A 12646-nucleotide genomic window follows, 5' to 3' on the forward strand; every position below is an offset into this window, starting at 1 on the left:
TATATATATATATATATATATATATACACACACACATCCTTAAGAGGACTGAGGAGTGTTCTGTGCATGTGTATATATATATATATATATATATATATATATATATATATATATATATATATATATATATATATATATATATATATATATATATTTATAAAAATCACTGTAGATGCACTGTAACTTCAGTGTATAAGCGAATCCCACAGAAAATGACATGCAAAGTTCAGTACCAAGCGCTTTCACACGGTTAAAAGGAATATCATCGAATCTTGTTTTATTAAGTCAAATAATGAGTGTTCTAAATTTAAGTCGTGGTTTGTTTAAACTTGATGCCTTCATAATTAAAAAAGTTGTTGATAAATATATGCAGAATTAATATTAATTTTTATCCATGTTTCTGCAATGTGAATGGATAAGATTCCGTTTGCCTTATGGTTAAGTATATATTTGGATTAGTTTGTGACCGCGTGATCCCGGATTTGCCGTGGATTAACCTTTTGTTTTTTACCCCCTAGCAATTAACCATCTGGTATTCAAGGTTATACTGTACATGTTTTTGGATTTTGTAAGCCTAGACTTTAGTATTTCTTGTTGTTTGGTCTTGGGTTTAGTTTGTGACAGCTCGATCCCGGATTATCCTGGATTATCTTTCTGTTTATTACCCTTTGACAACTGACCATCTGGTATTCTTGTTCTTTTTGTTTACTTTGTAACCTTCTTTATATCTGTCTCATTCGTGCCCCGATGATGCGTTAATAAACGTGAAAGCGCTTGGTACTGAACTTCTGCTTGTCATTTTCCTGTGGGATTCGCTTTTATATATATATATATATATATATATATATATATATATATATATATATATATATATATATATATATATATATATATATATATATATATATATATATATACACAGAACAGTCCTCAGTCCTCTTAAATATATATGTATATATATATATATATATATATATATATATATATATATATATATATATATATATGTCCTGGAGAGGATTGAGAAGTGTTCTGTTAAAATATTGAATGGTCATCCTTAAACAACATTTGATAATATTTTTTAAAGAGGCTGAAAGAGCTGAATAATATTAGCAAAAACCCTGAGACAATCTCCTTCCCAAGAAATGACTTCTTGAATATTGAGCAGTATTCCTATATGCAGTTTGGTATCCTTTTGTTTACGACTAATCGTGTTCTAATATTATTTGAAGTGTCCGTGTGGCCGTATTCATAACCGTTTTCAGCAAATACCAGCTCCGGCGTAACTCAGCTACCGCTACGTGGAGGTCGGTGACGTGGGCATGCAAAGGCCCATGTGATGCCGAAGGTCAGAGAGTAAAATGAATGAGGACACTGAGTTGCTTGTGACCCTTGGATGGAGCTCGTGGCTCGAGGAAAGCAATAGAAAGGAGAAGGTTCAAAAACTGAGAGTACAGTCGGCCAGTCCCGGGACTGCTGCCGTAACATCTGCAGGCGTTGGAGATATCATTCCATGTGCTACATGGCCACGTAAGAAGAAATACGTGAATACTGCCGCTGAAAAATATTATATTAACATTGCACTGAATCCAAAGATCACTGCAGTAGATATTATATTCCAATGAATCCAAGGATCGCTTCAGTTGATATTATATTCCAATGAATCCAAAGATCACTTCAAACAGATATGTTGGCTGCATGTATTGCCGTTAACTCATTGCTTGTTTGAATATTCGTGGGAATGCTCCTTGCTGGAGGCCGAGGAAGTTAATTTAGAACTGAAACGAAAAATAAAAAAAATAAAAAAAAATTATGACACGAATTAAAACTATATAATATTAAGAAATCGATTTAGCAGGGTGACTTAAATGATGTCGCTCAGAGAAGTTTGAGTCAGTTGAGAACACACGAAGCGTTGTTAGGTGGAGGAAGTTCAGTTTCACCATCAAATACAACACGAAAGTTTGAACTGATCATTTTCAAAGGTGAAATGTGTTAACGTAATTAACTTCCCTCATGCCAGCATCTTATTGGATGGTTTAGGTATGTTTTCCTTATATGCGTCCCTCGTAAATTGTTTATATTTGAAGGACATGTCTAATGTTTCGCCAGACATAGTGTAACATTAAATTTACATTCATTTTTAGGCTAGCTTGTACTATAAGATCAGTTCATTAAATAGTCCTTTTACTGTAACGTGTAATTTATTGGAAGAAAGGAGCGCTTTGTGAAGAACCTACGTAATATGATTGAGAAGACATGTTGTTTTTTTTATTTTTTTTTTGTAGACCGATTGGACGGGCAACTTCATATTCATGACTGCCAAACAAAGCATAAATAAAATAATAATAATGAAATTTTTTTTAAATTAAAGGGAAAGCATAGTTCCGTTGTATTTCCTCAAAGGTTAGGGGCTGTTTGCAGAAACCAATGTTGTGAGGTGCGAGCCTTACTTTCGAAATATCATTTGCGCAGTTTTTTCGTATCAGCTCGTGATATAAGGTTTAATCATTTCTCATTTCCTACTGTTACCTAGGAAAGAAAACGAGCGATAGCGGGCAATTATATTCGTAAAAAAAAAATAATGGTTTGAAAAAGTGGCTGTTTATCATAAATTAAGCACTCCACGATTTTATTGCAAAATACTGATGTCAAGTGACGCATCGACATCAGAAAAGAAAGGAAACTTTTATTCATTTACGATTTCTGAATAGTTTCTTTCAGTGCTATTCGCAAGAAATTGTCTTCCATAATTTTATTTTGAAATTTTTCTATATTTTAAGTGTCAGTTCAGTATTATCATCTTATTTAATAGGAAAACATATTACTGTGTATTTAGATTTATCTTGAACTCTGTATTTTCAATGAGTCTGCGATAAATGTAAGCCTACTTGCAGATCACCTTGTTTGTGTTTCGCCAGGAGAAACTTCAGATTCTTTAAAAAAGATACTTGCCATTCATCAGGTGCTTTTCATGGCAAAGATAATGTCCATCACTGGTAGTCATGTTATTGACTTGACTAATAGCTGTGAACTGCACCGTTTTAATTTTGGTCTTGGAATGATTCATCATTTTCATATCACTTCTCGATTTTTTCTGTTCAAGATCCTTGTAATAAGTTTACTGATTCTACTTGTAAACGAACAGACGTGATTGCCTATCAGGTGTTAAAGTCATTAGCCATCGTTGTTACTTAATCCTCTGTGAGAGTTTTTGTCTCATTAACTTACTGTCATTACTTCATCTGCCCAGAAAATGTAACTGTGCCGTTCCGTATTCTCTTCTCTTGATGATTTCAAAGGATTTTTCATTTTGGTTCGAACGTAGGATGGTATTGACGATAGCCTTTTTCCTCTGCACAGTTCGGACAAAGCAGACGATTCCTGGCTGCGTCAAGAAATTTTGATTAAAAATCAACAAATTTTGCAATTAAAAATCAGATATATATATATATATATATATATATATATATATATATATATATATATATATATATATATATATATATATATATATATATATATATATATATGTGTGTGTGTGTATTTTTGGGGGATTGAAAGGTTTTACGTGGCAAATGTTTTTCTTTCTACCTTCTTCCTTAGTTTAGTTTTAACGTCTTTTTGTATTTTTTTTTTACTTTTTTTTTAGAGATTCATACAAGGAGTATATTAATGTACTTAGGTTCGATAATATTATCTCATAACAGGGTCACCCACCTGTTTAATCGCAAAACTAGATAAAAAAAAGCACAAACTTAGAATTTGTACGTGTTTATATATATACATATACTGTGTTATATATATATATATATATATATATATATATATATATATATATATATATATATATATATATATATATATATATATATATATATATATATATATACACACATACACAGTATATATGTGTGTAATGTATGTATGTGTACGTGTGTGTTTGTATGTGTTTGTCTGTCGACTCAGTTGCCATCGCACATTATTGCCTGTTGTGTGTGCACAAGTTGATCACCTCAACTAGAGTACATGATAGTTTTTGTCCATCCTCCACGCCAGTAGCCGTCATTTTGAAGCCCTTGATGCGGACTCTAAGATGAGATCTGTATAATATGTGTGTGTGCGCGCGCGCGCGCGCGCGTTTTTAGATAAAAATATTCACTAGCTTACAGAGAGAAATAAAAGATAATTCATGCAATAATCCGTCTAGAAAATGGCGTTATTTCTCGCGATCGGAAAGGGAGCGGGAATGCAACGCAAAGAGCAATTTCCTGTAGCGAAAATTGTCAGTAGAAAAATATAGCAGACCGTATCAGAAATTAACCTTAGGGCTTTTGAAGGTTTAATCCGAGCACCGCAATTCTATAGATTGTATAATACAATTTACTGTTCCGTTTTCACGCGGCGTTCTTGACAGGGGGAGACTTCGAAAGAGATGAATTGCTCAAATATTTTGCAGGGCGATTTTATCCCTCTCTCTCTCTCTCTCTCTCTCTCTCTCTCTCTCTCTCTCTCTCTCTCACTAGGAACGCAGGAGATATTCGGAAAATCTTTTTGAATTTGTCTTTCATAATTTACCTTGCGCAGTTGCTGTAAACTGAGCTGTGTTTCATTTCAGAATTTCTCTCTCTCTCTCTCTCTGTCTCTCTCTCTCTCTCTCTCTCTCTCTCTCTCTCTCTCTCTCTCTCTCTCTCTCTCTCTCTCTCTCTCACTAGGAACGACAGGAGATATTCGGAAAATCTTTTTTTTTTCTTTCATAATTTACCTTGCGCAGTTGCTTTAAACTGAGCTGTGTTTCATTTTAATTTCTCTCTCTCTCTCTCTCTCTCTCTCTCTCTCTCTCTCTCTCTCTCTCTCTCTCTCTCTCTCTCTCATACAAATAAGTTATCCAGTGTTAACCAATTTCCATGCCAATAGAACTTCTCACTACTAAAAAATTATGAAGTTTGCCAGATTGACAAATAATACTTCAGTATTATCAGTATTATACTTGTTTTCTAAGCGAATGACAACTGCAACGGATTCCAGTGTCCTGTTTAACTTATTCCTGAATGACGACACAGACGGAAAGGATAAAGAAACCTGGAAAAACAGAAACGAGAAGAAAATCCTTGGCCTGGGAGTTGTGAAAAAGAAACGGCCACATTCAAGTAATATTGCAATGGCACAGCAATGATAATATCTCAAGTATTTTATGACTCTTCATTTTCACGTTTGTTACGCGGAAAAAATGGGTATATGGGTAGGCATGGCGTTTAATTCAGTGTGATTTTGTTAAAGTAGCTGATTACTTTTTTATCCACCGTTCTCTCCACCCCTTCAGCTTCAGGTCACTATCTGTCAGCCAATATTCCCCTCAGTTCACCCATTGATATGAAAGTGTGTCATGGCTCAATGCCTGTGTTTATTTTTTTTCCAGTTTCTGATAAAGCGTGGTTGCTGGGACTTTAAACGAAATGTTTTTGTTTTCTTGGCTCAATGCCTGTATTTATCTTTATTTTTTTTTATTTTTTTTTTTTTTTTTTTTGAGAGGAATTTGAATTAGTGATTGAACTTCCTGAAAAGGCAGATTCCTGTTTATACGCATGTCATTGGGAACAGTGGTTGCATATATTGAAGCCAAAGACAGAATGCATTATGCTTGGGATACATTTTGAACAGTGTTTGTTTGTGCGCATGTCTATCAATGTTTTTGTTTTCTTGTACCAAAGATTTGGTGGATGCATTAAAGTTGAAAAATTTTGTTAGAATGATTTTCAGATTCAAATTGTAATTGCATGAATCCGTGAAAATAGATTGTTTTTTTTTACTTTATTTATTTTGCATAAAAAATATTTATTTATTTATTTTTTTTTTATTTTTATCTCTTTTTTAACCTTTTTTATTTTTTCGCCATTTTCCATTTTTCCCCCTGTTTTTTAAATAAAAGAGAAATTTTATTCAAGATTTACCGATCGTTGACGCTGAGAGAGGCAGAGAGAGACGTTCAAAGAGAGAAGAAAGAGTTTTCCTTCACTGAAAAATATTATCGGCGATTCATTTTTCCATCAAAACTCAGAAGGCAGAATTTCTTGTGTACCTTAGAGTCAAAGACAGAAAATAGTTTCCTCTGAATATAAAAAGTGCATAAAATGAAGCTGCGCGTCTGGTAAATAGTTATTTTTATACATGCAAATGTACCTAATGATTCCATCAAAGACAGACAGGTTTGCCAGCATGTTTATCATTCCTCAAACGGCTGCGCCTTAAAGTTACAACCTGGCCCTCAGTGCAATTTAATCAAGAAATTTGAAGATGCATTACAAACCAGTTCCAGACAAAAATTTTGTTAGAATGATTTCCAGATCCATCTGTGTACTCTCATCAAAGAATCCGTCAGAAATCTCTCTCTCTTCCTCTCTTCTCTCTCTGTACATCACTGAATTCCAAAAAGACCCTAGAATGCCGCATGTATTCTGTTCCTTTTATACCTGTGGTTTAAAAAAGACAGATGAACTCTTGCAAGTTATTCCCGCACTGTCTATATCCTCTTTTTTTTTCTTTTTTCCTTCGCAAGGTCTGGTTCCAAAACAGGAGGGCGAAGTGCCGAAAACATGAGAGTCAAATGCATAAAGGTAAGTGTTTATTTTCGCTTTGTGCTCAGATTCCATCAAAGAAAATTTTAACCAGTGTTCCATTACCGATCGTTTACTGAAAGACAGAAGGCAAACAAGTATCAACAATATAAAAATGTTTACTCCATGCAAACAGAAGGACTAAAGTGAAAGGCGTTCTTTATAAACTGTGCCACAAGTCTGAAAATACAATATTATACTACAACCTAAATGGGCTGCACTGACTTGTAAGACCTGATTTGAGGTCATGTGATTCCATCAAATTATTAGAAGGCTTTTGTTACAGTTTTCCTCTGAACCTATAATCAATATTAGACAGAAGGTTTTAAATTTTATTCTGAATGATAAAAAACATTTAAGGCAAATTCTCTCCTCTCTCTCTTCTCTCTCTTTATTCTCTCTCTCTCTCTCTCTCTCTCTCTCTCTCTCTCATATCTAATTTCACAGAATTCGCCATTTTTCTGTACCTCAGAAGTATCAAAGATTTATGGCGCCAGTTTCTTATATTCGATTAGTCTGATTACTGATTCTGGCATCAAAAGCTCAGCCTAATGAAATCAGCCCCCCTGATCTCCTCCCGACAGAAGCCTTTGCCTTTCCCTCATGCCTCCATCAGACAGAAGGCAAACATGAGAGTAAAAATTTTACAGAATGCAAACCAGTATTCTTATTCCATCAAAGACAGAAGGCAAACCATTATTCCCTCTTACCTGTGATTCCATCAAAGACAGAAGGCAAACCATCTTCCTTCTCTGAACCTTATTGAAAGACCTTATTCTTAAATATTTGATTCCATCAAAGACAGAAGTTTCTTTCAACCAGTTCACCTATGACGCTACAATGATTCCATCGCCTTCCTTTTTGAGGTCAAAACTTCTTTTTCTTTTTTTATTGTATTCCTTTTGTAAACCTTTCCGCTCCCTTTTTCCATCAAAAGACAGAACCAAACATTATTATTCTTTAGAGTTCTTTTATTATCTGTACCTGACTCCATCAAAGACAGAAACAAACCAGTATTCCTCTGTACCTGTGATTCCATCAAAGACAGAAGGCAAACCAGTATTCCTCTGTACCTGTGATTCCATCAAAAGACAGAAGGCAAACTTTTCTGTACCTGTGATTCCATCAAAGACAGAAGGCAAACCAGTATTCCTCTGTACCTCTGATTCCATCAAAGACAGAAGGCAAACCAGTTAATCTGGCAAACCAGTATTCCATCATCAAAGACAGAAGGCAAACCAGTATCCCTCTGTCCCTGTGATTCCATCAAAGACAGAAGGCAAACCAGTATTGCAATTCCATCAAAGACAGTATTCCTCTGTACCTCTGTGACTCCATCAAAGACAGAAGGCAAACCAGTATTCCTCTGTACCTGTGATTCCATCAAAGACAGAAGGGTCCAGTCCTCCTCTGTACCTGTGATTCCATCCAGAAGGCAAACCAGACATTAAGGCAAAAGACAGCCAGTATTCCTCTTAATTAAAATTGATTCCATCAAAGACAGAAGGCAAACCAGTATTCCTCTGTACCTGTGATTCCATCAAAGACAAGAAGGCAAACCAGTATTCCTCTGTAACCTGTGATTCCATCAAAGACAGAAGGCAAACCAGTATTCTCACCTGTGATTCCATCAAAGACAGAAAGGCAAACCAGTATTCCTCTGTACCTGTGATTCCATCAAAGACAGAAAGGCAAACCAGTATTTTCTCTGTACCTGTGATTCCATCAAAGACAGAAGGCAAACCAGTATTCCTCTGTACCTGTGACTCCATCAAAGACAGAAGGCAAACCAGTATTCCTCTGTACCTGTGATTCCATCAAAGACAGAAGGCAAACCAGTATTCCTCTGTACCTGTGATTCCATCAAAGACAGAAGGCAAACCAGTATTCCTCTGTAACCTGTGATTCCATCAAAGACAGAAGGCAAACCAGTATTCCTCTGTATATTCCATCAAAGACAGAAGGCAAACCAGTATTCCTCTGTACCTGTGATTCCATCAAAGACAGAAAGGCAAACCAGTATTCCTCTGTACCTGTGATTCCATCAAAGACAGAAGGCAAACCAGTATTCCTCTGTACCTGTGATTCCATCAAAGACAGAAGGCAAACCAGTATTCCTCTGTACCTTCCATCAAAGACAGAAGGCAAACCAGTATTCCTCTGTACCTGTGATTCCATCAAAGACAGAAGGCAAACCAGTATTCCTCTGTACCTGTGATTCCATCAAAGACAGAAGGCAAACCAGTATTCCTCTGAACCTGATTCCATCAAAGACAGAAGGCAAACCAGTATTCCTCTGTACCTGTGATTCCATCAAAGACAGAAGGCAAACCAGTATTCCTCTGTACTCTGTGATTCCATCAAAGACAGAAGGCAAACCAGTATTCCTCTGTACCTGTGATTCCATCAAAGACAGAAGGCAAACCAGTATTCCTCTGTACCTGTGATTCCATCAAAGACAGAAGGCAAACCAGTATTCCTCTGAACCTCTCAAAGACAGAAGGCAAAACCTGTATTCTCTGTACCTCAGATTCCATCAAAGACAGAAGGCAAACCAGTATTCCTCTGTACCTCTGATTCAAAGACAGAAGGCAAACCAGTATCCTCTGTACCTCAATTCCATCAAAGACAGAAGGCAAACCAGTATTCCTCTGTACCTCTGATTCCATCAAAGACAGAAGGCAAACCAGTATTCCTCTGTACCTGTGATTCCATCAAAGACAGAAGGCAAACCAGTATTCCTCTGTACCTGTGATTCCATCAAAGACAGAAGGCAAACCAGTATTCCTCTGTACCTCTGATTCCATCAAAGACAGAAGGCAAACCAGTATTCCTCTGTTCCTCAAAGACAGAAGGCAAACCAGTATTCCTCTGTACCTCAGATTCCATCAAAGACAGAAGGCAAACCAGTATTCCTCTGTACCTCTGATTCCATCAAAGACAGAAGGCAAACCAGTATTCCTCTGTACCTCTGATTCCATCAAAGACAGAAGGCAAACCAGTATTCCTCTGAACCTGTGATTCCATCAAAGACAGAAGGCAAACCAGTATTCCTCTGAACCTCTGATTCCATCAAAGACAGAAGGCAAACCAGTATTCCTCTGTACCTGTGATTCCATCAAAGACAGAAGGCAAACCAGTATTCCTCTGTACCTGTGAAAAGACAGAAGGCAAACCAGTATTCCTCTGTACCTCTGATTCCATCAAAGACAGAAGGCAAACCAGTATTCCTCTGTACCTATTCCATCAAAGACAGAAGGCAAACCAGTATTCCTCTGTACATTCCAAAAGACAGAAGGCAAACCAGTATTCCTCTGAACCTGTGATTCCATCAAAGACAGAAGGCAAACCAGTATTCCTCTGAACCTCAGATTCCATCAAAGACAGAAGGCAAACCAGTATTCCTCTGTACCTGTGATTCCATCAAAGACAGAAGGCAAACCAGTATTCCTCTGTACCTCATGATCAAAGACAGAAGGCAAACCAGTATTCCTCTGTACCTCTGATTCCATCAAAGACAGAAGGCAAACCAGTATTCCTCTGTACCTCTCCATCAAAGAACCTGTGATTCCATCAAAGACAGAAGGCAAACCAGTATTCCTCTGTACCTGTGATTCCATCAAAGACAGAAGGCAAACCAGTATTCCTCTGTACCTGTGATTCCATCAAAGACAGAAGGAAGCAAACCAGTATTCCTCTGTACCTGTGATTCCATCAAAGACAGAAGGCAAACCAGTATTCCTCTGTACCTGTGATTCCATCAAAGACAGAAGGCAAACCAGTATTCCTCTGTACCTCAAAGACAGAATGCAGATTCCATCAAAGACAGAAGGCAAACCAGTATTCCTCTGTACCTCTGATTCCATCAAAGACAGAAGGCAAACCAGTATTCCTCTGTACCTGTGATTCCATCAAAGACAGAAGGCAAACCAGTATTCCTCTGTACCATCAAAGACAGAAGGCAAACCAGTATTCCTCTGATTCCATCAAAGACAGAAGGCAAACCAGTATTCCTCTGTACCTGTGATTCCATCAAAGACAGAAGGCAAACCAGTATTCCTCTGTACCTGTGATTCCATCAAAGACAGAAGGCAAACCAGTATTCCTCTGTACCTGTGATTCCATCAAAGACAGAAGGCAAACCAGTATTCCTCTGCCATCAAAGACAGAAGGCAAACCAGTATTCCTCTGTACCTGTGATTCCATCAAAGACAGAAGGCAAACCAGTATTCCTCTGTACCTCTGATTCCATCAAAGACAGAAGGCAAACCAGTATTCCTCTGTACCTGTGATTCCATCAAAGACAGAAGGCAAAACCAGTATTCACCTGTGATTCCATCAAAGACAGAAGGCAAACCAGTATTCCTCTGTACCTGTACCTCTGATTCCATCAAAGACAGAAGGCAAACCAGTATTCCTCTGTACCTGTGATTCCATCAAAGACAGAAGGCAAACCAGTATTCCTCTGTACCTGTGATTCCATCAAAGACAGAAGGCAAACCAGTATTCCTCTGTACCTGATTCCATCAAAGACAGAAGGCAAACCAGTATTCCTTCTGTACCTGTGATTCCATCAAAGACAGAAGGCAAACCAGTATTCCTCTGTACCTCTGATTCCATCAAAGACAGAAGGCAAACCAGTATTCCTCTGTACCTGTGATTCCATCAAAGACAGAAGGCAAACCAGTATTCCTCTGTACCTCTGATTCCATCAAAGACAGAAGGCAAACCAGTATTCCTCTGTACCTGTGATTCCATCAAAGACAGACAGAAAACCAGTATTCCTCTGTACCTGTGATTCCATCAAAGACAGAAGGCAAACCAGTATTCTGTGTACCTGTGATCAAAGACAGAAGGCAAACCAGTATTCTTCCATCAAAGACAGAAGGCAAACCAGTATTCCTCTGTACCTGTGATTCCATCAAAGACAGAAGGCAAACCAGTATTCCTCTGTACCTGTGATTCCATCAAAGACAGAAGGCAAACCAGTATTCCCATCAAAGACAGAAGGCAAACCAGTATTCCTCTGTACCTCTGATTCCATCAAAGACAGAAGGCAAACCAGTATTCCTCTGTACCTCTGATTCCATCAAAGACAGAAGGCAAACCAGTATTCCTCCATCAAAGGCAGAAGGCAAACCAGTGAACCTCTGATTCCATCAAAAACAGAAGGCAAACCAGTATTCCTCTGAACCAAAGACAGAATGTGATTCCATCAAAGACAGAAGGCAAACCAGTATTCCTCTGTGACCTGTGATTCCATCAAAGACAGAAGGCAAACCAGTATTCCTCTGTACCTCTGATTCCATCAAAGACAGAAGGCAAACCAGTATTCCTCTGTATTCCATCAAAGACAGAAGGCAAACCAGTATTCCTCTGTACCTCTGATTCCATCAAAGACAGAAGGCAAACCAGTATTCCTCTGTACCTGTGATTCCATCAAAGACAGAAGGCAAACCAGTATTCCTCTGTACCTCTGATTCCATCAAAGACAGAAGGCAAACCAGTATTCCTCTGTACCTGTGATTCCATCAAAGACAGAAGGCAAACCAGTATTCCTCTGTACCTGTGATTCCATCAAAGACAGAAGGCAAACCAGTATTCCTCTGTATCATTCCATCAAAGACAGAAGGCAAACCAGTATTCCTCTGAACCTGTGATTCCATCAAAGACAGAAGGCAAACCAGTATTCTTCTGTACCTCTGATTCCATCAAAGACAGAAGGCAAACCAGCATTCTTCTCTACCTCAGATTCCATCAAAGACAGAAGGCAAACCAGTATTCCTCTGTACCTCTGATTCCATCAAAGACAGAAGGCAAACCAGTATTCCTCTGTACCTCTGATTCCATCAAAGACAGAAGGCAAACCAGTATTCCTCTGTACCTGTGATTCCATCAAAGACAGAAGGCAAACCAGTATTCCTCTGTACCTGTGATTCCATCAAAGACAGAAGGCAAAACCAGTATTCCTCTGTACCTGTGATTCCATCAAAGACAGAAGGCAAACCAGTATTCCTCTGTACCTCTGATTC

At 37.7% G+C, this 12646-nt stretch overlaps 1 protein-coding gene across 2 annotated transcripts in view; it reads left to right on the forward strand.

Annotated features, from left to right (window-relative positions):
* Positions 1 to 12646, forward strand: part of LOC136841672 (homeobox protein aristaless-like 4) — a 188039-nt gene that overhangs the window by 123439 nt on the left and 51954 nt on the right. For both annotated transcript variants that reach the window (XM_067108863.1, XM_067108864.1), the window contains exon 4: positions 6557 to 6614. In XM_067108863.1, coding sequence (XP_066964964.1) covers positions 6557 to 6614 — 58 coding nt within the window. The remainder of the gene's footprint in view (positions 1 to 6556; positions 6615 to 12646) is intronic.

The sequence above is a fragment of the Macrobrachium rosenbergii genome, chromosome 9, assembly GCF_040412425.1.
Source record: "Macrobrachium rosenbergii isolate ZJJX-2024 chromosome 9, ASM4041242v1, whole genome shotgun sequence".
In the NCBI taxonomy this organism is placed as follows: Eukaryota; Metazoa; Arthropoda; class Malacostraca; order Decapoda; family Palaemonidae; genus Macrobrachium; species Macrobrachium rosenbergii.